Source organism: Equus asinus, chromosome 6, assembly GCF_041296235.1.
Source record: "Equus asinus isolate D_3611 breed Donkey chromosome 6, EquAss-T2T_v2, whole genome shotgun sequence".
Classification (NCBI taxonomy): Eukaryota; Metazoa; Chordata; class Mammalia; order Perissodactyla; family Equidae; genus Equus; species Equus asinus.
The window spans coordinates 40,767,165-40,792,723 of NC_091795.1; the positions used below are offsets into that span (position 1 = coordinate 40,767,165).

Genomic DNA, 25,559 nt, shown 5'->3' on the forward strand with positions numbered 1-25,559 from the left:
CACTTTAGGCTCAAAAATACAAACAGGTTGAAAGTAAAAGGATGGAAAAAAAGATTTACTATGCAAATAATCATATAAGAGGTAAAGTGGCTATAGTAATATCAAGACAAATCATATTAAAACAAAAAAGTTACTAAAGATAAAGAGGGACATTTCAGAACGATAAAAGCGTCAATCCCTTAAGAATACATAACAATTAAAAATATATATGCACCCTACATCAGAGCCCCAAAATATCCCACTTAAAAACTAATAGATGGAGCTGGCCCGGTGGCACAGCGGTTAAGTTCACATGCTCCGCTTCTCGGCAGCCCAGGGTTCGCCGGTTTGGATCCCGGGTGCGGACATGGCACCGCTTGGCACCCCACGCTGTGGTAGGCGTCCCACATATAAAGTAGAGGAAGATGGGCACAGATGTTAGCTCAGGCCCAGGCTTCCTCAGCAAAAAAGAGGAGGACTGGCAGTAGTTAGCTCAGGGCTAATCTTCCTCAAAAAAAAAAAAAACCTCATAGAAATTACAAGAGAAATAGACAATTCAACAATAATTAGACTTCTATACACCACTTTCAAAAGGTGGATGGACAGAGATTCTGCAGATGATTCTTAAACGTTTAAAAAAAAGAGCAGAAATCAATGGCTTTCCTATATACCAGCAACGAACAATTGGAATTTTAAATTAAAAACAATATCATTTTCATTAGCACTGCAATAAAATTAAATAGGTATAAATCTAACCAAATATGTATGAGATCTATAGGAGGGAAACCATAAAACTGATGAAAGAAATCAAAGAGGGGGGCTGGCCCAGTGGCATAGTGGTTAAGTTCGCACATTCTACTTCAGCAGCCCGGGGTTCGTCAGTTCGGATCCTGAGTGTGGACCTATGCACTGCTTGTCAAGCCACGCTGTGGCGGGCATCCCACATATAAAGTGGAGGAAGATGGGCACAGATGTTAGCTCAAGGACAGTTTGCCTCAGCAAAAAGAGGAGGATTGGCAGCAGATGTCAGTTCAGGGCTAATCTTCCTCAAAAAAATACAAATAAATAAAAATAAAATAAATCAAAGAGGAACTAATTAAATGGACAGATATCCCATGTTTGTGGTTAGGAAGACTAAATATTGTTAACATGTTAATTCCTCCCAACTTGATGTATAGATTGAACACAATTCCAAACAAAATCTAAGCAAATTATTTTGTAGATATTTATAAACTGATTTTAAAGTTTATATGGAGAAGCAAAAGACCCAGAATAGCCAAGAGAAAATTGAAAAAGCCAAAATGGGAAGACTGATACTACCTGACTTCAAGACTTAAAATAAAGCTACAGCAATCAAGACAGTATGGTATTGGGAAAAAAAAAAAAAGACAGATAACTGTAAGAGAATAGAGCACAGAAATAGACCCACATAATTATAGTCAACTGATCTTTGACAAAGGAACAAAGGCAATATAACGGAGCAAAAATAGTCTTTTCAACAAATGGTGCTGGAACAACTGGACATCAACATACAAAAACCGAATCTAGATACATATTTTACACCCTTCACAAAATTTAACTCAAAATGGATCACAGATGTAAATGTAAAATGCAAAATTATAAAACTCCTGGAAGATAACATAGGAGAACACCTAGATGACCTTGGGTGTGGGGATGACTTTTTAGGTACAACACCAAAGGCACAATCCTTGAAAGAAATCATTGATAAATTGGACTCATTTCTGTTCTGTGAAAGACAATGTTTAGAGAATGAGAAGACAAGCCACAGATTGGGAGAAAATATCTGCAACAGACATATCTGATAAAGGATTGTTAACCAAAATATACAAAGAAGTCTTAAAACTCAAAAACAAACCACTTGATTAGAAAATGGGCAATAGATCTGAACAGATACTTCACCAAAAAAGATATATAGCTGGAAAATAAGCATATGAAAAGATGTTTAACATCATGTATCATTAAGGAACCAAAAATTAAAATAATGAGACACCACTACACATCTATTAGAATCGCCAAAATCCAAAACACAGACAATACTACATGCTGCTGAGGGTACAGAGCAATAGAAACTTTCATTCATTAATTGCTGAACAATGGTGGGAATGCAAAATGGTACAGTGACTTTGGAAGACAGTTTGGTAGTTTCTTACAAAACTAAACATACTCTTAGCATACAATCTAGCAATCATGCTCCTTGGTATTGACCCAAATGGACTGAAAACTTACATCCATAAAAAAACCTGCACACGGATGTTTAGAGCAGCTTTATTCATAACTGACAAAACTTGAAAGCAACTGAGATACACTTTAGTAGGTGAATAGATAAACTATGTTACATCCAGACAATGGACTATTATTCCACTAAAAAAGAAAGGAGCTACAATGCCATGAAGAGACATAGAGAAACCTTATATGGTACTATAACGGTGGTTACATGCCATTACACATTTGTCAAAAACCACAGAATGTACAAGAGTGAACTCTAATGTAAACTATGGACTTTGGATGTCAATGTAGGTTCATCTATTGAAACAATGTACTCCACTCTGGTGTGGAATGTTGATAGTGGAGCAGGCTGCGCATGTGTGGGGTCAGAAGGTAGACGGCAAATCTCTGTACTATCCACTCAATTTTTCTATGAACCTAAAACTGCTCTAAAAAGTAAAGTCTATCAAAAAACAACAAAAACAAAATAGAGATCTGGTTCAGCACACAAGAGGTCAGGAAGTTATCACTCCCATCCCCACAAAAATTTTAAAAGCCCAACAAACGGAAAAGTAACAATTCTTCATCAGAGAACTGAAACCACAGTCCCCAAAATTGAAGAGACAGACAAGCAGATACAGAGAATCACAACTTACTGGAACAGAATCCCAGAAGCAGATACCACCACAGGAACACACACTACAGTAGGAAAACCTAAATTATAATCAACAAATTGCTAGAGGCTCAGGGTGAATAATCTTGAGATTTCAAAACTCCAGGGAAACTCAGCCTTGGAGAGGCCCCCACATTTTTAAGAGTTTTACCTCCAGGAACTGTACCAGGTTCCCACAGTTAAGAGGAGAGAAAAATCTCCTCCTGCTTCTGGCAGACGGAGGTGAAAAGTAGCCATTTTGAAACATGCCCAGAGCATTCTGTTCTTAATAAGACCTGCCCTCAAAAGAAACTATTTTACTACAGTCTAACTGACCCGGGTTCTACTAGAGACTAAGCGACCTAAGAGAAAGGAAATACTCAACTCCAGCCTGTTCCAGCCTGCTCTAGCCTTCAACATGATAAAAGAGAAATAACCAACTCCAGGCCCTTCTACCCTTCCTGTCTCACTTAAAGGGAGAACAATGAGAAACCCTAATAAAGGTCACAGCCCATCAGAAATACTAAGACCTAATAAGAGGACTATAGAGCACTTCCCCTCCACCCATACCTTATCACTGCATCAATAGGGCTGCTGCTAATAACAGGGGAATATAACTGAAAGAATAGCATATCTCAGACCTTATTTAAGTTCACATGCTCCGCTTCAGTGGCCCAGGGTTCATAGGTTCAGATCCAGGGCATGGACCTACACACTGCTCACCAAGCCATGCTGTGATGGCACCCCACATACAAAACAGAAGAAGACTGGCACAGATGTTAGCTCAGCGACAATCTTCCTCAAGCAAAAAGAGGAGGATTGGCAACAGATGTTAGCTCAGGTCCAATCTTCCTCATCAAAAAAAAGAAAGAAAGAAATCATAAAGAGACTTTTCAAATATTTTGAAATAAAAACACTACATACCTAAACTAATGGAATGCAGCTAAAGCAGTGCTCAGAGGGAAATTTATAGCTATAAACATACATTACAAATACAATCATGAGCTGCATAACAACATTTCGGTCAACAATGGACTACATTTACAATGATGTAATCTCATAAGATTAGTACCATATAACCTAGGTGTATAGTAGGCTATACTATCTAGGTTTGTGTAAGTGCACTCTAAGATGTTCAGACAACAATGAAATAGTCTCACGATGCACTTCTCAAACATATCCCCATTATTAAGCAAGGCATAACTGTAGAATAAAGATCTCAATGAACAACCTAAGCTTGCACCTTAAACTAGAACATAAAAAACTAAACCTAAAAAAAAAGCAGATGGAAGGAACTAAAACCAAAATGGAAATAAGAGAAATAGAGAAGAGTGGAAATCAATGAAAACAAAATTTGGGTTTTTGAAAATATCACCAAAATTGAAAAACCCTTAGCTAGACTCACCAAGAAAATAAGAGAGTACTCATATTACTAAAGTCAGAAATTAAAGAGAGGACTTCACTGCTGATCTTACAGAAATACAAAGAATTATAAGAGAATACTATGAAAAGCTGTATGTCAAGAAATCTGGTAACTTAGAGAAAATACACAAATACCTAGAAAACACAAACAAACAGAACTGACTCAAGAAGGAATATAAAATCTGAATAGACCTATAGCAAGAAAAGACAGCAAATTAGTAATTAAAATACTTCCAAAAACAAAAGCTCAGAACCATATGGTATAATCTAACAGTCAAAGAATTATTAATGCCAATCCTTCATAAACCCTTCCAAAAACAGAAGAAATATTTTCAACACATTTTATGAGGGCATTATTACCCTGATACTAAACCAGACAAAAACAACACAAGAAAACTATAGACCAGTATCTTGGGAATTTACAGGTAAACATTCTTAAAAAAAAAAAAAAAAAACTAGCAAATTAGTGTATATATATACATATATGTTCCTACACGCAACAACAAATGAAATATTTATACACCATGATGAAGTAAACTATTCCCAGAATGCACACTTGACTAAAGAACTTAATATGAATTAACATAATACACCAGTTAAGAGAATAATTTGACAAAATCCAATATCCCTTTCATGATAAAAACACTGAACAAACTAGGAATAGAAGGGAACTTCATTGATCTGATAAGGACATCTATTAAAAACCCACAATTAACATACCTTTAGTAAAAGACTTGATGGTTTCTCCCTAAGATCAGGAATAAGACAAGGATATCCACTCTCTCCACTTCTATTCAACACTACACTGGGGGTTCTAGCCAAGGAAATTAGGCAAGAAAAAATAAAGGGCATCCAGATATGAAAAGAAGAATGAAATTATATGTATTCACATTTGACATGGTCTTACATATAGGAAATCCTACAGAGTCCACCAAAAATGTATTAGAACTAACAAACAAGTTCAGCAAAGTTACAGGATTAAAGGTCAAAATACAAAAATCAACCGTCTTTTCATAGACTTACAATGAACAATTCAAAAATGAAATTTAAAGAAAATCCACTTAGAATAGCACCAAAAAGAATAAAATACATAGAGTAAGAAAAAAAGTGAAAAATTTACACTCTAAAAGCTACAAAATGTTATTGAATAAATTGACAGAAAATATAAATAAATGGAAAGATATCCCATGTTCATTTATGTAACCAACTAAATTTTGTCTGCCTCCCTCTCTACACTATGAACACTACAAAGACAGAGATATAAAATGTTTGGGGAGTGATGTCAGCATCATGGCAGAGAGAGCTCTCCTGGTAATCTCTCCCCACCACCATACAATGAAAAGACATTCATATTCCAACAGAGAATGTCCAAGCACAATGCAAAAGACATATGAGAGACCCAGGTAGCCACACAATGAAGGGCGGAGAGGCTGGAGCTCCCCCTCAGAAGAGGTGGAATAGGGTAAGAGAAAACTCTTCTCCCTCCCCAGAAGACTGTGATTTGGGACCGCACGCCACCTCCAAGAGGGAAGGAAGGAGGAAGGGAACATTCACTCATGGGAATGTCAAAGATCCTCGAGGGCCATGCAGCCTAGAGGGAAGCCCTCTACCAGGGTGAAAGCTATTCTAGGGGGTGACCTCATCAAGCCAACACCCCAGGAAAGCAGATAGCGAGATCATGCAGAAGAAAGCACCGCTCCCCTCCAGCTGCCCAGTGCTGGCTCCAGCACCTGGTATCTCTGCAGACTGCAGAGGGCTCAGAACACGTGGCTCTTGACTCCCACCCAGTGGTGATAGGTGGTAACCACGACCAAATAATACCAGGATGTGCAAAAACATAGCCATGCCCTCTAGCAGTATCAAAAATTATATTAAATCTCCAGAACTGAGAGAAAATGACAAGTACCCAGAAATCAGTCCCGAGGACACAGAAATATGTACTCTAAATGAGAGAGAATCCAACACAGCTATAATCAAAAATCTCAATGAGTTAAAAGAGAATGTAGAGAAAAAATTCAATGAGTTCAGGAGCTACTTCACAAGAGATTGAAACTATAAAGGAGAATCAATCAGAAATACTAGAGATAAAAGACACAATGGATGAGGTAAAACAAAATATGGATTCCCTGAACAGTCGAGCGGACATCACAGAGGAGCAAATCAGCATAATCGAGGATAGACATGTTGAAATGATCCACATAGAGGAGAGAGAGCTAAGACTAAAACAAAAAGAAGAAAGTCTCCAAGAAACATCCAACTCAATTAGGAAATACAACATAAGAATTATAGGTATTCCAGAGAAAGAAGAGATGGAGAATGGAGCAGAAAGCTTGTTCAAAGAGATAATAGCAGAGAGCTTCCCAAACCTGGGGAAGAAGATGTGAAATCCATGTGGAAAGACACTACCAAATCTACCAAATCTCCTAAATATGTCAATGTAAAAAGACTTATGGCAAGGCATGTAGTAGTGAAACTGGCAAAAGTAAATGACAAAGAAAAAATACTAAGAGCAGAAAGGCAGAAAAAAATAACCTACAAAGGAACCCCTATCAGGCTTTCACTGGATTTCTCTGCAGAAACGTACAGGCTAGGAGAGACTAGAATGACATATTGAAATCTTTGAAGGACAAAAATTTTCAGCTGAGAATACTCTATCCAGCGAAAATATCCCTCAGATATGAGGGAGAAATAAAAATTTTCCCAGATAAACAAATCTAAGGGAGTTTGTAGCCACAAGACACCACCACCACCCCCCCACCAAGAAATCCTCAAGAAGGCCCTCAGACCTGAAAAAAAAAAAAGGAGAAAGGGGTTACAAAGCACAGAGTAAGGAGATAAATAGGTAGACAGAATCAGAAAATTGCAGCTATACATCAGAACAGGTTAGCAAATACTCAAGTATAGCATTAAAGATAAAGGTAAGGTGGGGCCGGCCCGGTGGCACAGCGGTTAAGTTCACAAGTTCTGCTTCTCAGCTGCCCAGGGTTTGCAGGTTCGGATCCCGGGTGCAGAGATGGCACCACTTGGGAAAAAGCCATGCTGTGGTAGGCGTCCCACATATAATATAAGTAGAGGAAGATGGGCATGGATGTTAGCGCAGGGCCAGTCTTCCTCAGCAAAAAGAGGAGGATGGGCAGTAGTTGGCTCAGGGCTGATCTTCCTCAAACAGAAAAAAGATAAAGGGAAGGAAAACACCAAAAGCAAAAATAATTTTGTCATTTTAACCACAAACACACAACACAAGATGGAATAAGATGTAAGAAAAAAAACTTAGGAGGGGAAGAGTAGAGGGACTGAATCAGTTTAGTCTAAGGAAATAAGAGGCCATCAGAAAATGGACTATTTTATCTCCAAGATTTTGAATACAAACCTCACAGTAACCACTAAACAAAAAAGCAGAACAGAGACACAAATAATAAATAAGGAGAAAACAAAGAAACACAACATAAAAAACTACATAATTCAATGGGTAGACTAAAACACACAGGACAAGAAACAAAGGAAAGGCAGGAGAACTGGAAAACGAGTGATAAAATGGCAGCATTAAGCCCTTGTATATTGATAATCACCCTAAACGTAAATGGATTGAATTCTCCAGTAAAAAGACACAGAGTGGCAAGATGGATTAAAGAACAAGACCCAACAGTATGCTTCCTCCAGGAACACATCTCAGCTCCAGTGACAAACAGAGGCTCAGACTGATGGGATGGAAGACAATACTCCAAGATAAAGGCAAACAAAAGAAAGCGGGTGACTCAATACTTATATCAGACAAAGTAGACTTCAAGAAAGGACAGGTAAAGAGAAACAAAGAGGGACAGTATATAATGATCAAAGGGACACTCCATCAAGAAGAAATAACACTTCTAAATATGCACCCAACACAGGAGCACCAAAGTTCATAAAGCAACTATTAACAAACCTAAAAGAAGATATTAATAATAACACAATAATAGTAGGGGACCTCAACACTCCACTCACGTCAATGGATAGATCACTCAGACAGAAAATCAACAAGGAAACAGTGGAATTAAATGAAATGCTAGACCAGTTGGACTTAATAGACATGTATAGAACATTCCATCCAAAAACAGCAGAATACACATTCTTCTCAAGTGTGCACAGAACATCCTCAAGGATAGACCATATGTTGGGAAACTAGGCAAGCCTGAATAAATTTAAGATTGAAATAATAACAAGCATCTTTACCAATCACAATGCTATGAAGCTAGCAATTAATTACAAGAAAGAAGCTTAAAAAGGGACAAAGACGTGGAAACTAAACAACATGCTATTAAACAACCAGTGGATCATTGAAGAAATTAAAGGAGAAATCAAAAAATATGTGGAGACAAATGAAAATGAAAACATACCGTACTAAGTAATATGGGATGCAGCAAAAGCCATATTAAGAGGGAAATTCATCGCAATACAGGCTCACTTTAACAAACAAGAAAAACCCCAAATAAGCATTCTCAAACTACACCTAACTGAATTAGAAAAAGAAGAACAGGGGCCGGCCCAGTGGCACAGTGGTTAGGTGCATACATTCCGCTTTGGCAGCCTGGGGTTCGCCGGTTCGGATCCCAGGTGCAGACATGGTACCACTTGGCAAGCCATGCTGTGGTAGGCGTCCCACATATAAAGTAGAGGAAGATCGGCGTGGATGTTAGCTCAGGGCCAGTCTTCCTCAGCAAAAAGAAGAGGATTGGCAGCAGACGTTAGCTCAGGGTTGATCTTCCTCAAAAAAAAAAAATAGAAGAAGAACAAAGCCCAAAGTCAGGAGAACAAGAGAAATAATAAAAATCAGAGCAGCAATAAATGCTATTGAAACAAAAAGGCAATAGAAAGGATCAATGAAACAAAGAGCTGGTTCTCTGAGAAGATAAACAAAACTGACAAACCCCTAGCCAGACTTACAAAGAAAAAAAAGAGAAAGCTTAGATAAATAAAATTAGAAATGAAAGAGGAGAAATAACAATGCACACCACAGAAATACAAAGGATTATAAGAGAATACCATGAAAAGCTACACGCCAACAAAATGAATAATCTAGAGGAAATGGATAAATTCTTAGACTCTTACAACCTCCCAAAGCTGAATCAAGAAGAAATAGATAATATAAATAGATTAATCACAAGTAAAGAGATTGAAACAGTAATCAAAAGCATCCCAAAGAATAAATCCCCAGGACCGAACGGCTTCCCTGGGGAATTCTACCAATCTTTCAGAGAGGATTTAATACCTATCCTTCTCAAGCTATTCCAAAAAATCAGGGAAGATGGAACACTTCCTAACACATTCTATGAGGCCAACATCACTCTGATACCAAAGCCTGACAAGGACAACACAAAGAAGGAAAACTACGGGCCAATATCGCTGATGAACAAAGATGCAAAAATCCTCAACAAAATACTGGCAACCCAAATACAGCAATACATCAAAAGGATCAGACATCATGATCAAGTGGGATTCATACCAGGGACACAGGGATGGTTCAACATCTGCAAATCAATCAACGTGATATACCACATTAACAAACTGAGGAATAAAAACCACATGATCATCTTAATAGATGCAGAGAAAGCATTTGACAAGATCCAACAGCCATTTATGATAAAAATTCGTAAAATGGGGATAGAAGGAAATTGCCTCAACATAATAAAGGCCATTTATGACAAACCCACAGCCAACATGATACTCAATGGGGAAAAACTGAACGCCATCCCTCTGAGAACAGGAAGCAGACAAGGATGTCCTCTATCACCACTCTTATTCAACATAGTACTGGAGGTTTTGGCCAGAGCAATTAGGCAAGAGAAAGGAATACAAGGAATCCAAATAGGGAGTGAAGAAGTGAAACTCTCACTGTTTGCAGATGACATGGTCTTATATATAGAAAACCCTAAAGAATCCATCAGAAAACTATTAGAAATAAGTAACAACTACAATAAAGTTGCAGGGTACAAAACCAACTTAGAAAAATCAGTTGCATTTCTATATTCTAATAACGGACTTACAGAAAGAGAACTCAAGCATACAATTCCATTTACAATTGCAACAAAAAGAATAAAATATCTAGGAGTAAATTTAACCAAGGAGGTGAAGGACTTACACAATAAAAACTATAAGACATTACTGAAAGAAATAGATGATGACATAAAGAGATGGAAAGAGATTCCACGCACATGGACTGGAAGAACAAACATAGTTAAAATGTCCATACTACCCAAAGCAACCTACAGATTCAATGCAATCCTAATCAGAATACCAATGACATTCTTCACGGAAATAGAACAAAGAAGCCTAAAATTCATATGGGGCAACCAAAGTCCCGAACTGCTAAAGCAATTCTGAGAAAAAAAGAACAAAGCTGGAGGCATCAGAATCCCTGACTTCAAAATGTACCATAAAGCCATAGTGATCAAAACAGCCATGGTACTGGTACAAAACAGGCACACAGATCAATGGAACAGAACTGAAAGCCCAGAAATAAAACCGCACATCTATGGACAGATAACCTTTGACAAAGGGGCCAAGAAATACAATGGAGAAAAGATAGTCTCTTCAATAAATGGTGTTGGGAAAATCAGACAGCCACATGCAAAAGAATGAAGACAGACCATTATCTCACACCATACACAAAAATAAACTCAAAATGGATCAAAGATTTGAAAATAAGTCCTAAAACCATAAAACTCCTGGAAGATAATATACGTAGTACACTCTTTGACTTCGAACTTAAAAGGATTTTTTCGAACACCATGTCTTCTCAGACAAGCGAAATAAAAGAAAAAATAAACAAGTGGGACTTCATTAGACTAAAGAGCTTTTCTGCAAGGCAAAAGAAACTAGGATCAAAACAAAAAGACAACCCACCAATTGAGAGAAAATATTTGCAAATCATATATCCGACATGGGGTTAATCTCAACAATATGTAAGGAACTCACACAACTGAACAACACAAAAACAAACAGCCCGATCAAAAAATGGGCAGAGGATATGAACAGACATTTTTCCAAAGAAGATATACAGATGGCCAAGAAACACATGAAAAGATGTTCAATATCACTAATAATCAGGGAAATGAAAATCGAAACTACACTAAGATACTACCTTACACCTGTCAAAATAGCTATAATCACTAAGACTAAAAATAACAAATGTTGGAGAGGGTGTGGAGAGAAGGGAACCCTTGTACACTGCTGGTGGGAATGCAAACTGATTCAGCCACTATGGAAAACAGAATGGAGATTCCTCAAAAAACTAAAAATAGAAATACCATATGACCCAGCTATCCCACTACTGGGTATTTTATCCAAAGAACTTGAAATCAACAATCCAAAGTACCATATGTACCCCTATGTTCATTGCAGCACTATTCACAACAGCCAAGACATGGAAACAATCCAAGTTCCCATCGATCGATGACTGGATAAAGAAGATGTGGTATATACACACTCACACACACACATACACACATATATATATACACCCACACATGCACACACAATGGAATACTACTCAGCCACAAAAAAAGACAAATCATCCCATTTGCAACAACATGGATGGACCTGGAGGGAATTAGGCTAAGAAAATAAGCCAGACTGAGAAAGACAAACACCAGATGATTTCACTCATATGTGGAATATAAAGAAACACATGGACTAAAAACAGTTTAGTGGTTACCAGGGGAAGGAGGGTGGGGGGAGGGCAGAGGGGGTGAAGGGGAGCACATAAGTGGTGACGGACAAGAAATAACATTCAAGTGAAATTTCACAATGATGTAAACTACTATGAACTCAATAAAAAAAAAAGTTTGGGTTCACCAAGGTTCCTTAGCATCCAGCACAATGTGTGGCCCATGGTGAATGCTCACTAATATATGCTCAATGAATTAAGTACCCACTGAACTATTTACCAGGCAAAACAACTATTGCTCTTCAATGATCAACAGTCTATAGTATCAATGTCCAATAGAACTTTCTGTGATGATGGATCTATTCTATATCTGCACTGTCCAATAGGGCAGCCACTAGTCAAGTGTGGCTACTGAGCACGTGAAAAGTGGTTAGTACAACACAGGCACTGAATTTTTAATTTTATTTAATTTTAACTAATTAAGATGTAAAGAGCCACACAGGGCTAGTGACTACAGTACTGAACAGCACAGGTCCATATAGCCTTTTCTCTGTCTTTTCGACTGTTGTGCATTGTTCTTGCACTCTGCACAGTTTACATCTTGTCTAAGGAGCAGTCCTAGACAATAAACCCTAGGCTTCTTTTTGTCTCCACAAGGTACCTTGCACAGATTAGAAACTTAATAAATGTCTGAAGACTTGATATCCGAATTGTGTAGGAAACGTTTTTTCCTCCCTGAAAAGCAATCAATTAACTGCAATTATTTTCAACTATAAAATGAGCTCCTCCTCCACACTGAAATTTCCTTGCGCTTTCTCGTTCTCCAGACTTGTGTGGAGCTGCAGCATAAATCTCCTGCAAAGCTAAGCCCCTCCTACCGGCAGGGGACCCCTTACTTGCTACAAACAAGGGTCCAGAGAAGCACAGTCGGCGAGGAGCCTCTTGAGACTGACTAATCATGCGGTGTACATAATCCACACTACTCCCTCAAGGGGAGTCCTGCAGACTCAGCTCCAAATTGTCTCCCCAACAAGATAGTTCCCAGGTAACCACTCTCTCCACTCCTACCCAGCCCTTTTCTCCTCCTTCAGGCACGAGAAGCCCCACCTCCTCCCCTAAAAGGACTTCGTAACGATACACACTGGGAATACGGCCTCCTCTGAACATCTGGTGTCATTCAAAAGGCCCGGGACCCACCGAGGGGGAGGAAACAAGAGAGGTCTTTGTCAGAAAGAACCAGAGAGTTGTAGTAGTCAGACAGAACCTGGGCAAGCGTCGCGGCCCAGGAGGCGAGACGGGCCCAGAAGCCCTTAAAAGCGCGCTTGTTCCTAGTCAGGCACCGTGACAGGCAGCGAACAGGAGGCAGACGGGGCAGAGGGCAGGCAGAGCGCCCAGGGACGACCCGTGCCCCGGCCCCGACGGCGGCCCACACCTCGCCCCGGCCCAGCTCACCTTCTCCGGCCAGGTCCGATCGCCCTCCAGGTAGCGGTGCTTCGGCAGCGGCGGCGGAGGAAAAGTCGCGCCCGGGCGCGCCTGCAGCCAGGCCTTGGCCTCCTCGTCGTCCTCGTCGTCAGTACTCTCCCGAGGCTGACTCTCGTAGTCCGCGTCCAGCTCCCGTCCCTCCTCTTCCTCCGCCTCCTCCACAACTGACACTTCGTCCTGGTCCAAGTTCCCCGCCTCCTCCTCCGCCGCCGCCGCCGCCTCCTCCTCCTCCTCCAGCTCGCCGGGCCACGGCAGGTCCTCAGGCTCCATGTTGGTGTCTGGCTCTAGGAGGCTGAGGAGGAGGAGGAGAGAGGAGGGGGGCAGGCGGGGCGGGGCAGAGAGCCGACTGGCGGTTGTGGCCGCGCGCAGGCGCAAAGACCGCCTCGCGCCCCGCGCCTAGCCGCGCGGACTGGGCGGGGCGCGTAGTGAGCGCGCGCGTTGCTAAGGACGCCCCGCGGGGACGGGCGCGAAGGCGGAGGTGCAGGGCTGGAGACGGGAGAAGCCACCGCCTCGCGCCCCGTCACGGGCTGGGCTCTTGTTCACAGTACTGTAAGGTCACAATAAACCCAGACTGGGCTCCTCTCGGGGGAGGGGAGAATTTAGTCCTCGGCATGGGGGGCCAAAACTAAATTTTGCCGGTGCACCGAGGGGAGATCAGACCCTAGGACGAACCATGATAACCAAACTTGAAATTATAAATGTTTAAAGATTGAGTGGCCTACTGTGTGACAGACTGTATGGTGGGCACTTGACCCTAGCAGTGGAAAAGCATCAGAAAGATGAGAGTTTGATTCTTGGCGTCACCAGTTAGAGCGGTGTAACTGAGGCTCCGTAAAATGAGGATAATTGGCCGTCACGTAGGATGCTTGTGAATGCTATTTTACTTATTTATTTATTTTATTTGGTAAGAATCTTCAAAAATGCTATTTTTGGTACTCCTCTCAAAAAGAATTTAAAGAGAAAAAGAGGCATTCTCCCCATTTTACCATAGATGTCCAGAAAATCAGAATACCATGAGGGCTTTTTTTTAAAAAAAATTTTATCTTTCCTTTTTCTCCCCAAAGCCCCCCTGGTACATAGTTGTGTATTTTTAGTTGTGAATCCTTCCAGTTGTGTCATGTGGGACGCCGCCTCACCAGGGCCTGATGAGCAGTGCCATGTACGCGCCCAGGATTGGAACTGGCAAGCCCTGGGCCACCAAAGTGGAGTGTGGGAAATTAACCACTCGGCCACCGCGGGGCCGGCTCCACCATGAGGGCTTTAAGACTTTGGTGATAGTACTGAGAGGAGCCCAAGGTAGCTTGGATGCCTACCGAAGACCACAGGGTCTGTCAGGCAAGAGCAGAAGCAGTTTTAGAGTCTAGTAGAGGAATTAGTGTTCCAGAAATTAAACAACCTGGGAAAAACTGCAGCCATGATCAGATGAGGCCAGTGTGACTGTGGGAGAGGTTGTCCACTCCTGGAGTGGCAACAGTGCCCAGCACCCATCACATGACAGCTAGCTGGGCTTCTTGGGGAAGTCATGTATGACAGACTGAAAACTCCCAGAAATATCTGGAGGCAGGGGTGACATTCATCTGGTGTGGACAGGTACAGCTATAATATTTAACAGTTGTTAAAATATTGAGATACTTCTACATTCATTGGTAATTAGCCAGTGCCCCAAGTACACTTTCCCCCTCTACCCCATTATCCTTCACTGTCCCAGACTTACCTCCCTGGGATCCAAAGACTAAAGGGTTAATGCCTGTTACAGCTTGAGCCTCTGGTTTGATTGGTCGAGGCCCTTGCCATTCCAATTGTTAAACATTTTTAATATCATCACTACAAAGAGGGAGAAGAGGCACTGTTTGAAGAAGGGGCACTGTTTGAAGAAGGAACAGAACCAATGAACTGGCAAATTACTATTAACTTGAATTTAACTGAAGCCAGAGGCTGGTGAAGTTTTTAGTTTGTAAAAGTATTACGAATATCCAGCTTGCCAGGGCTGTGCTAAGGGAAACCCAGAGAAAGAGTCTCTGATGACCCTTGAGCCAAAACATTCTAAACATGTGGACCAGCGTGGCAGTGGCAAGAGTCATCAAACTGGGGCCCCTGCCTGTGAAAGATGAAATTCAGGGGGTCACTTGGAACTGCAGGGTCAGCTGGCTTTCTCCCACCAAAAGATTCTTTTTTTTCAAAACCAAGCCTTTGAAGTTTCAGGTCTTTCTTTTAAAATGGGAAAAAAGTGTGCATAGGCAGATTACCCCAGAACGTCTGGTTACAGCACAGCCAATCAAGTTACATCCCTCTTTAACTACCTTTCAGCCCTGAGGCTATGCCTTGTCACACTGGCAGCTCTGGGTCAGCCCCAAGTCTCCAATGGCATTTACTCAACAAATATTTATTGACCAGTTATTAAATGCTAGTCACTTTGCCAGATGCTAAAGCAACAGAGGTTGATTGACACTTTCCAGCCTTCAGAAGATTTACAGTCTATGGGGAGATATAGGCAGATTTGCCCTTTAGAAATCAATGTCCAGGGGGCCAGCCCAGTGGTGTAATGGTTAAGACCTCATGCTCTGCTTTGGTGGCCGGGGTTTGAGGGTTCAGATCCCACACACGGACCTACCCGCTGCTCATCAAGCCATGCTGTGGTGGCATCCCACATTCAAAAAAAAAAGGAGGAAGATTGGCATAGATGTTAGCTCAGGGACAATCTCTCTCAAGCAAAAAGAGGAAGATTGGCAACAGATGTTAGTTCAGCTCCAATCTTCCTCACCAAAAAAAAAAAAACAAGAAGAAATCAATGTCCAGTCTTGTTTGCATTTGATTTCTAAAAGTCACCCTGGAGGCAACGATGGGAATACTTTTCATGAAGCCAGTGATAAAATTATGAATTAAGGAACTTCAGTAATCCTTGTAATAGAGTTAACTGTACTGTACACTTAAAAATTTGCTGAGAGGGTAGATTTAATGTTATGTGTTTTTTACCACAATTTTTTTAAAGGTCATTTTAATTGCTGTTGCTCTCTATAGTGTATGAGCCAAAGCTGGGACTGGTCAATATGGCAGAGCCATTATTCTCATTGATCCTCCTGCTACGATTACATACAATGACTTTCTTCAAAGATGACTCTTAATGAAGGTACAGAGTTAGATATAAGTGAGGAAGTAATTAGATCTTCTATCAGCTGGTGGCAGGCTTATCCCAGTGTCTACGACTGAAATGTTTAAGCCTGTTCAGCAGCTTCCGCATTCCGAGTGGACAGTCTGAAAGACAAACTGATGTCACTTGAGTCTAAGCCTTCCAGAGAACAAACTGGAATCATCCTTCAACCACATCATCCTTTAAAGAAATTGTTGTATCCCTGAGTTACACCAATATGTGCTGATATTTTTTCACCCATTCTTCTTAGAAACAAAACCATGTGGTAATGCAGAGGAGGGCGCTGGTACAGAAAAGGAGATCAGTAAGGAAGTTACAACAGTACTTCAGATGATGACTGTCAGAACACAGATAGTGGCCTGGAGATAGACAGGAGAAGACGGGTGCAAAAGCTACACAGGTGGTGATATCAACAGGACCTGGTGACTGGGTATGGGGAAGAAAGATAGAAAGGAAAGAATATGATAAATCCCAGCTTTTGTCTGGGAAACCAAGCTGATGATGGAAGTATAGATGTGGGAACATGTGGGCCTGAAGGGAAAGGTCATGAATTCAATTCTGAGCATATTGAGTTTTAGGTGCCTGAGAGATATCCAGGTAAGGATGTTCAGGTAGCAGTTGTGTATACAGATCTGGGACTCAGGGAAGAGGGAGGTGTGGGTGGCTGAATGAGCATATAGATATTAGCAGAAGTCATAACTCAGTGTGCTACAGATGGCACCCTAAATAATACACACATTCCAAAAGAGGAAGAGAGGAACACAGACTGAGAAGAAACTTCCAACGCAATAGGAAAAGAACACAAAAAGAGTGGTATTATAGAATAGGGAAAACCAAATAGTTTCAAGGTGGCAGAAGTCAACAGCATCAAATGCAGCAGAAAGATAAGGAATAAAAAGTGTCTACTGAATTTGGCATTAAGAAATTATTGGTAACTTGCACAGGAATTATTTTGATGGAATGGTGAGCGCAAACTCCAGATGCAACAGTTGAGAAGCGATTGGGAGTGAGGAAGATGAGACATTGAGTATAGAAAGGAGGAGTTTGGCCATGAAAGAAAAGGAAAGTGATAAGGTAGTATAGCGAGAGCAGGGAAGGAACCATCGGCGTTTTTGTTGTTGTTAATGTAGAAAACACTTGAGTATATTAGTATGCTGAGAAGATTGTCCCAAAGAAAGGAAATACATTGAAGCTAGAAAATAAAAAAGGAGAAAACTGATGAAAGCAAAGAGGATGATGGGTGATTCAGCTGGAGGGATTACCTTCAGACAGAAGTTTGTGGCTTTCTCATCGAGGAGAGAAAAGATATGTGCCAATAAAGATCCTTTACTTAGGTGAGTGGGGCAAGAAGTTGATTGAATTCGTGTTTCCTGGGTTTTATTCATGTTAAAGTGTGATCCCTAGACCACCTTCATCAGAATTACCTGAGGTATATATTTTATGAAGAATTCCAGCTCCCATCACCCAGAGAATAAGATTCAGGAAGTCTGGGTTGGTGCCTAGGAATCTGATCTTTAAACCACCCCCAAGTAATGCTGACACACAGTAATGGTTGAGAATGAACTCCCTTCTTTTCTCTGTAAAATATCAAGGACAATACAGTGCTTTCCCACCCGTTACAGAAAGTCACCCCTCTCCCTGCCACCCAGCAGCAAGGGCATGGATGTGTGACCTAGATTCACACATTTGGATGCTCCCATCTGTGACTTTGACTCTTAAGGGGTAAAGCAGAATAATTCAGAACTTTACTACTTACCTGAGAGCTTGTTAGAAATGCAGACTCTCAGACCCCACGCAGACCTATGAAATCTGCATTTTAACAAGATCCCCAGATGATTCATAGGCACATTAAAGTTTGAAAAGCACTGCCTTCTAACATACTCATAGCGGTGGAATTGACAGTTCCGCAGTAGCAACAGCCAGTGGAGCAAGCAGAGATAATCTTGCCAACTGCTTCTTTTGGCATGATCTTAGTCATGGCTCTTGCTCCCCGGCCTTCCTTGGTTCTTGCCTTTCTTGGTCAGCTATTCATACTTAATGCTGTGTAACAAAAAATCACAAATTCTCAGTGGCCTAAAAATAAAAATAAAAAGCAGTGTCTCTTGCTTATGCACCAGCGGGTTGCCTGGGGATATCTGTTTCAGGCTGCAGCATATGAGTTGATTGGGGTGACTTTGAGACTTTCATTATTCTGGGACCAGTAGGTTACCTGAAGAATTCTCCTTGCATAATGGAGATAGAAAGCTTTCAGAGGTGAACGGAAATACAAATGCCTCTTAAGGCCGTAAGCACACTGTCACTTCCTCCCACACTTCCTTGGCCAAAGCAAATCACATGGGCCAATCTAACATCATATTTCTCCCATGGAGGTTGATGGAGGAGATGGAATAAATATTTAGTGGATGATAAGCCTAATATATAGTACCATCCCTTTTCCAAACCTGGGTTCCAGCTTTCCCACTGGTTCTAGGAGCCCTACAATATCCTTCTAATAGCTTTCTTTACTACTGAAGCCAGCCAGTGTCAGCTTCTGTTGCCTAAAACCAAAAACCCTCACTGATCCACAGAGGAAGTCTAAGCCAAAGTGGGGAGAAGGTGAAGCTCTGAGATGCAGCTGTCAGACTTGGAGAACAAGCATTCAGAGACTAAGTACACAAAACATTAGAGTTTAAAAAGTCCATGGTGAGGGGCTGGCCCCGTGGCCGAGCGGTTAAGTTCGCGCGCTCCGCTTCAGGCGGCCCAGTGTTTCGTTAGTTCGAATCCTGGGCGCCGACATGGCACTGCTCATCAGACCACGCTGAGGCGGCGTCCCACATGCCACAACTAGAAGAACCCACAACGAAGAATACACAACTATGTACCGGGGGGCTTTGGGGAGAAAAAGGAAAAAATAAAATATTAAAAAAAAAAAAAAAAAGTCCATGGTGAAACTACAAGAGAGACTTCCTGAAACATGTCTCCCCATGTGGTCACTAAAAACCCTAGGATAGAGACAGAAGCTGAATTAGAGAGAAGGTGGATCAGATGCCACATTCTCCCTTCACACCATTCAGATAAGGGACAATGAGGCCCATATGGACATCAAAGGACAGGAGGGAAGGGAAGACTAAGGTTTTTTGAGTGCCAGGCACTATGATGGGTATTTTACAATCATTGCCTCCTCTAATCTTCACAACAACTCACCACAGCATTTTACAGATGAGGGAATCAAGGCTCAGGTAAGTTAAATAATTTGCCCAATATTATACAGCCAGTAAGAGGGGGTGCAATGTGGCTTCAAGCCCAGTCTGACTGCACAGTCTATGCTCCTTCCTGTTGAACCATACAGAATAGAAGCTTCCAGTGGGGCAGTAGGAGCAGGCACAACCCAAGTCCTAGCCCTATTGTAAGTGGAACATGGGAAACTGTCAACCTCCCCTGCAGAGGCTGCAAGGACAGCTGTGTCCTCAGGAGCAAGCTGGGTGTCAGTTAAGGGTGGGATGAGGTGAGAGGCTGTGGGGGCAGAGAAGATTGCCTACAGTTGCAGGACAGGTTTGGAAGAAGGAGGTCAGCAGTGGGGGATGAGCCAAAGAAGACTTGCAGAAATATGCAGATGAAAGCCTGGCAGCAAGAGGAAATAGAAGGAGCTTACATTTTTGGATGTGGCTGAAAATGAAGAAACTCAAAGTATGAAACTAGTTTCCATCATAGACCATTCTCTCCAGGGGAACAAGAATGATCTAGTTAAATCATTAATCTGAGCATTTTATACCTCTATTTAAAACCCCACAAGGACTTTCAACCTCACTGAGAATGAAATCCAAAGTCCTAACCACGGCCTACAAGAGCCTACAAGATCTGCCTCCTACCCAGATACTTCCAGATCTAAACTCCTGCCCATCCCTCTTGCTTTCCCCACTCCAGCCACGCTGCCCTCCTCACTGTTCCACAACATGCAAAGCCCACTCCCACCTCAGGGCCCTTGCTCCTGCTGTTCCCACTGCCTGGAACTCACTTCCACAGAGTCTCTGCTCACTTTATCAACAAGGCTTTCTCTGATAAGCCAATACACCCATGCCTTACCAATGCTTTATTTTTCTTCTTAGCACTTACCACCACCCAACATTTATTTGTTTGTTTATTGTCTGTCTCCCCCCACTAGGATGCAAGCTCCATGAGAGAAGCGATTTGGGCTCTTTTGTGTATCACTGCATGCCTGTGCCTAAAACAATGTCTAGCATATAAGGAGGTACTTGGTAAACATTGTTGAATGAAATGAATGCAGATTGAATTGAACTGGCTGGTCAAAAGATTCTGAATAGAACTTCAGAATAAATTCGGTTTCACTGGAGCTGATAAAGATGTCTGCCTACTGGGGAACCTTTAATTTCCTTTCCCAGCTGGCTCCTGGGGGCATTAGGTGGGCAGAAAGTGAAATGTATCACCAGGTACTTGAGTGGGTGGAGGAGAAGCTGATTATAATGTGCAGTTGACTCCTGGTGGCAAACTCTCTCTTAGGATGAGTCATATCCACTGATGGCTAAGTTTATCCATTAATAGCTTCATTTTTATAATGCCTTATAATTATAAAAAGAAATTATAAAATATGTAGAGAGAAATTTTGTTTTATATTTGTATGCATGTGTCTCTCTGTGCATGTATATATGAAATAAATTCAGTATGTGATAAACCAATACAGACAACATACAATATGCCATAAGTTTCTATTCCTATGAGTACAAAATTACTGTCTCAAGTCACTGATCCCCTTGAGGGTTGCTACCATATTATTCGTTCACAACTGGATGCTCTTGTCAGCAACTGGGTCCTTAACAGCAGTGGTAACCAGATCAGATTTAGTGAAGGGAGTCCATGTTATTGAGTTCATACATAGTATCCATCTCTGCCACTAGGACCACTTTGTTCAGGTACCCATATGAGCATGCTCTAGAGCATATTCCACACATCTGCTACCCAGTTCCATAGAACTTTGCTGTTTCTCCACTGGGTTCCATGAGCTATATTTTCTCTCCCCCAATATTAATTGGAGTCTCACTGCCTTTTACCTTATCTTGGCCTGATGATCAATTCCAAATACCCCATATTTCTTGAAGGGCCTTTTGCTTGGGACACACTCTCAGGTACCAATTTCTGTTCCGCTTGGTATTCCTAGGTTATAAGCAATAGAAATGACTCTGGTCAACTTAATTCAAAAAGAAATTTATTGGAAAGATACAGTCTAGCTCACATACTAGGTGAATCAGGACTACCCAATCAACTCACAGAATTGTGAAAGGTAATAAATTGTTGCTTTAAACCATTAAATTTTGAGGTGGTTTGTTACACAGCATCAGATAACCAAAACATCCACCTTAGATACAATAGTAAAAGATACAAGGAAAATTAAAATGTATAGTTCTAAATAGATGTATAATTACATATGTATAATTACATATGCATATGCATAATGTGAGGAGAAATAAGATGACACCTAGAGTTCTTATTTCTGCAACTGGACACAAGTTACAGAACACCACTATAATACTATAACGTCTCTTTCATGTTCCCTTTCAGCCTGCATATCAGCCAGCTGGGCTTTTTTATCCTTAGGGTGGCCCAAACCAAACCACCATTTCTGAGGGGTCCTACCTATATAGGGTTGCTTCTGTTAACTTTCCAGATATGTCATTCTTAGGAAGAGTTCCAGAGGATCACTTGTGTTCCGGACATACCCTTCTCTCACTCAATTTTATAGCAGTGATCCTATTTCCCTTTGATAATAATATTTCCCTTTGATAATCCCCAGCCAAATAGAAACCTCCTTTTTTGCCCGTTAATCCGTGTGCATAAGTAGCATTAAATGGCCTGGTGACAGTTCCAACTTTCAGTTCAGTGGAACCTTTGTTTTGTCCAATGGTGGAAACATTAATTCCTTGGGTACTAAGATCTCTAAACCAATAGAGCAAAAAATTGAAGGAACAAGAAGCAAGCATTTTGCAAGTAGGCCAGATGACTTATTGAAAGTAACATTACCACTTTCATCCCTTTGTTCTCAGATCCATGTATTCTGAGTATAGGAGAAAGAGCACTGTATATTAGTTACCAGTTCAAAGCATGTACAGTACCCACTCCCTGCCCTGGCTTTCCCAATTGTTTCTCAGCTGGTTCAGTAACTGAGTCTTAATTGGCCACTTAACTATTCTATCAGCTCAGCTGTTTCTGCGTGATAAGGTACATGACAAGACCGCCAATTTCTGTATGTACTGGCCCATTGCCCTAATCTGTCTTAGCCAGAAACAATGTTGTGCAGAATACCATGACCAGGAATAAAGTATCCAGTAATTTCAAAGACGGTGTTCATAGCAGAAGCATGATGAGTAAGAAAGACAAATTCATATTTAGGATAAATGTCTGTTCTAGTATGGGCAATACACTGGCAGGGATCCAATAAAATAAATCTGCCACAAGGTGGCTGGCTGGTCTGCTCAGGTTATGTTACCATATCAGGTGCTCACCACTGGTTTTTTCTTTCTTTCTCCAGCTTTATTGAGATATAATTGACATATAACATTGTATGAGTTTAAGGTATATAACATGATGATTTGATACATGTATATATTTTTAAATGATTACCACAATAAGGTTAGTTAACACAGCCACCACTTTACATAATTACCATTTTTGTGTTTATAGATAGATAGATATAGATGTAGAAGTATAACATTTTCTTCATCCACTCATCCATCAATGGACACCTAGGTTGTTTCCATGTCTTGACTATTGTGACTAATACTGCAATAAAAATGGGGGTACAGATAGTTCTTTATAATACAGTCATGTTACTTAACGAGTATGCATCATTAGGAGATTTCATTGTGTGAACATCATAGAGTGTACTTACACAACCTAGTTGGTGTAGCCTACTACCCACCTAGGCTATATAGTACTAATCTTTTTTATTAATTTATTTTTATTGAGGTAACATAGATTTATAACATTGTATAGGTTTCAGGTGTACAACATTATGATTTGACATCTATATATACCACAGTGTGCTCACCACGAAACATGTAGTTTCCATTTGTCACTACATAATTGACCCCCTTTACTCATTTCGCCCTCTCCCAACTCTCCTTCCCTTCTGGTAACCATCAATCTGTTGTCAGCTTCTTTGAGTTTGTTTTTGTTTTGTTTTGTTTGTTCAATTGTTTTGTTTGTTTTTTATCTTCCACATATGAGTGAAATCATATGGCATTTGTCTTTCTCCTTCTGATTTATTTCACTTAGCAAAATACCCTCAAGGTTCACTCATGTTGTCACAAATGTCAAGATTTCATCTTTTTACAGCTGAATAGTATTCCATTGTGTATATATACCACATCTTCTTTATCTGATCATCCATTGATGGGCACTGAAGTTGTTTTCAAGTCTTGGCTATTGTGAATAATGCTGCAACAAACATCGGGGTGCATATATCTTTTCAAATTAGTGTTTTCATATTCTTCAGATAAATACCCAGAAGTGAAATACCTGGATCATATGGCAGCTCTATTCTTAATTTTTTGAGAAATTTCCATACTGTTTTCCATAATGGCCGCACCAATTTACATTCCCACCAATAAGGTATGTGGGTTCCCTTTTCTCCACATCCTCTCCAACACTTGTTATTTCCGTCTTTTTGATAATAGTCATTCTAATGGGTATGAGGTAATATCTCATTGTGGTTTTGATTTGGATTTCCTTAATAATTAGTGATGTTGAACATCTTTTCATGTGCCTGTTGGCTATCTATATATCTTCTTTGGAAAAATGTCTGCTCAGATCCTCTGCCCAGTTTTTAATTGGATTGTTTGTTTTGTTGTTGAGTTTTATAAGTTCTTTACAGATTTTGGATATTAACTCTGTATTGGACATATGATTTGCAAATATCTTCTCCTATTCAGTAGGTTGTCTTTTCATTTTATTGATGGTTTCCTTTGCTGTGCAGAAGCTTTTCAGTTTTATGTAGTCCCATTTGTTTATTTTTGATTTTGTTTCCCCGGCCTGAGGAGAAACATCCAAAAAGACATTGCTAAGACTGATGTCAAAGAGCATACTACCTATGGTTCTTTTAGGAGTTTTCTGGTTTCAGGTCTTACATTCAAGTCTTTAATCCATTTTGAGTTAATTTTTGTGTATGGTGCAAGATAGTGGTCCAGGTTCATTTTTCGCATATGGCTGTCCAGCTTTCCCAACACCATTTACTACAGAGACTTTCATTTTTCCATTGTATGTTCTTGGCTCCTTTGTAGAAAATTAGCTGTCCATAAATGTGTGAGTTTACTTCTGGGCTCTGCATTCTGTTCCATTGATCCGTGTCTGTTTTTCTGCTAGTACTATACTGTTTGGGTTACTATAGCTTTGTAGTATAGTTTGAAATCAGGACGTGTGATACCTCTGGCTTTGTCCATTTTTCTCAGGATTGCATTAGCTATTCAAGGTCTTTTTAACATGCAAATTTTAGGATTTCTTGTTCTGTTTCTGTGAAAAATGCCGTTGGGATTTTAATAGGGATTTCATTGAATCTGTAGATTGCTTTAGGTAATATGGACATTTTAACAATGTTAATTCTTCCAATCCATGAGCATGGAATACCTTTCCATTTCTTTGTGTCTTCTTCAGTTTATTTGAGTAATGTCTTATAGTTTTCAGTGTACAGGTTCTTTCACCTCCTTGGTTAAATTTATTCCTAAGTATTTTATTCTTTTTGTTGCAATTGTAAGTGGGATTGTTTTTTAATTTTTCTTTCTGATAATTCATTGTTAATGTATAGAAATTCAATAGATTTTTTTTTTTGAGGAACATCAGCCCTGAGCTAACATCTGTTGCTAATCCTCCTCTTTTTGCTGAGGAAGACTGGCCCTGAGCTAACATCCATGCCCATCTTCCTCTAGTTTATATGTGGGATGCCTACCACAGGATGGCATGCCAAGTGGTATCATTTCCCCACCCAGGATCTGAACCAGCGAACCCCGGGCCACTGAAGCGGA

The 25,559-nt window shown here is 40.5% G+C and overlaps 1 protein-coding gene across 8 annotated transcripts in view; it reads right to left on the reverse strand.

The window, feature by feature from the left end:
• ALMS1 (ALMS1 centrosome and basal body associated protein) overlaps positions 1-13,711 on the reverse strand; it is a 251,540-nt gene extending 237,829 nt beyond the window's left edge. For 4 of the 8 annotated variants that reach the window (XM_070511957.1, XM_070511958.1, XM_070511959.1 and 1 more), the window contains exon 1: positions 13,374-13,710. In XM_070511957.1, the coding sequence (XP_070368058.1) occupies positions 13,374-13,673 (300 nt within the window). In that variant the 5' untranslated portion in view covers positions 13,674-13,710. Of the gene's footprint in view, positions 1-13,373 lie in introns of all 8 variants that reach the window. The other 4 variants (XM_014836629.3, XM_070511962.1, XR_011503935.1 and 1 more) reach the window with 3 other exon arrangements.
• Positions 13,712-25,559: the final 11,848 nt, after the last annotated feature.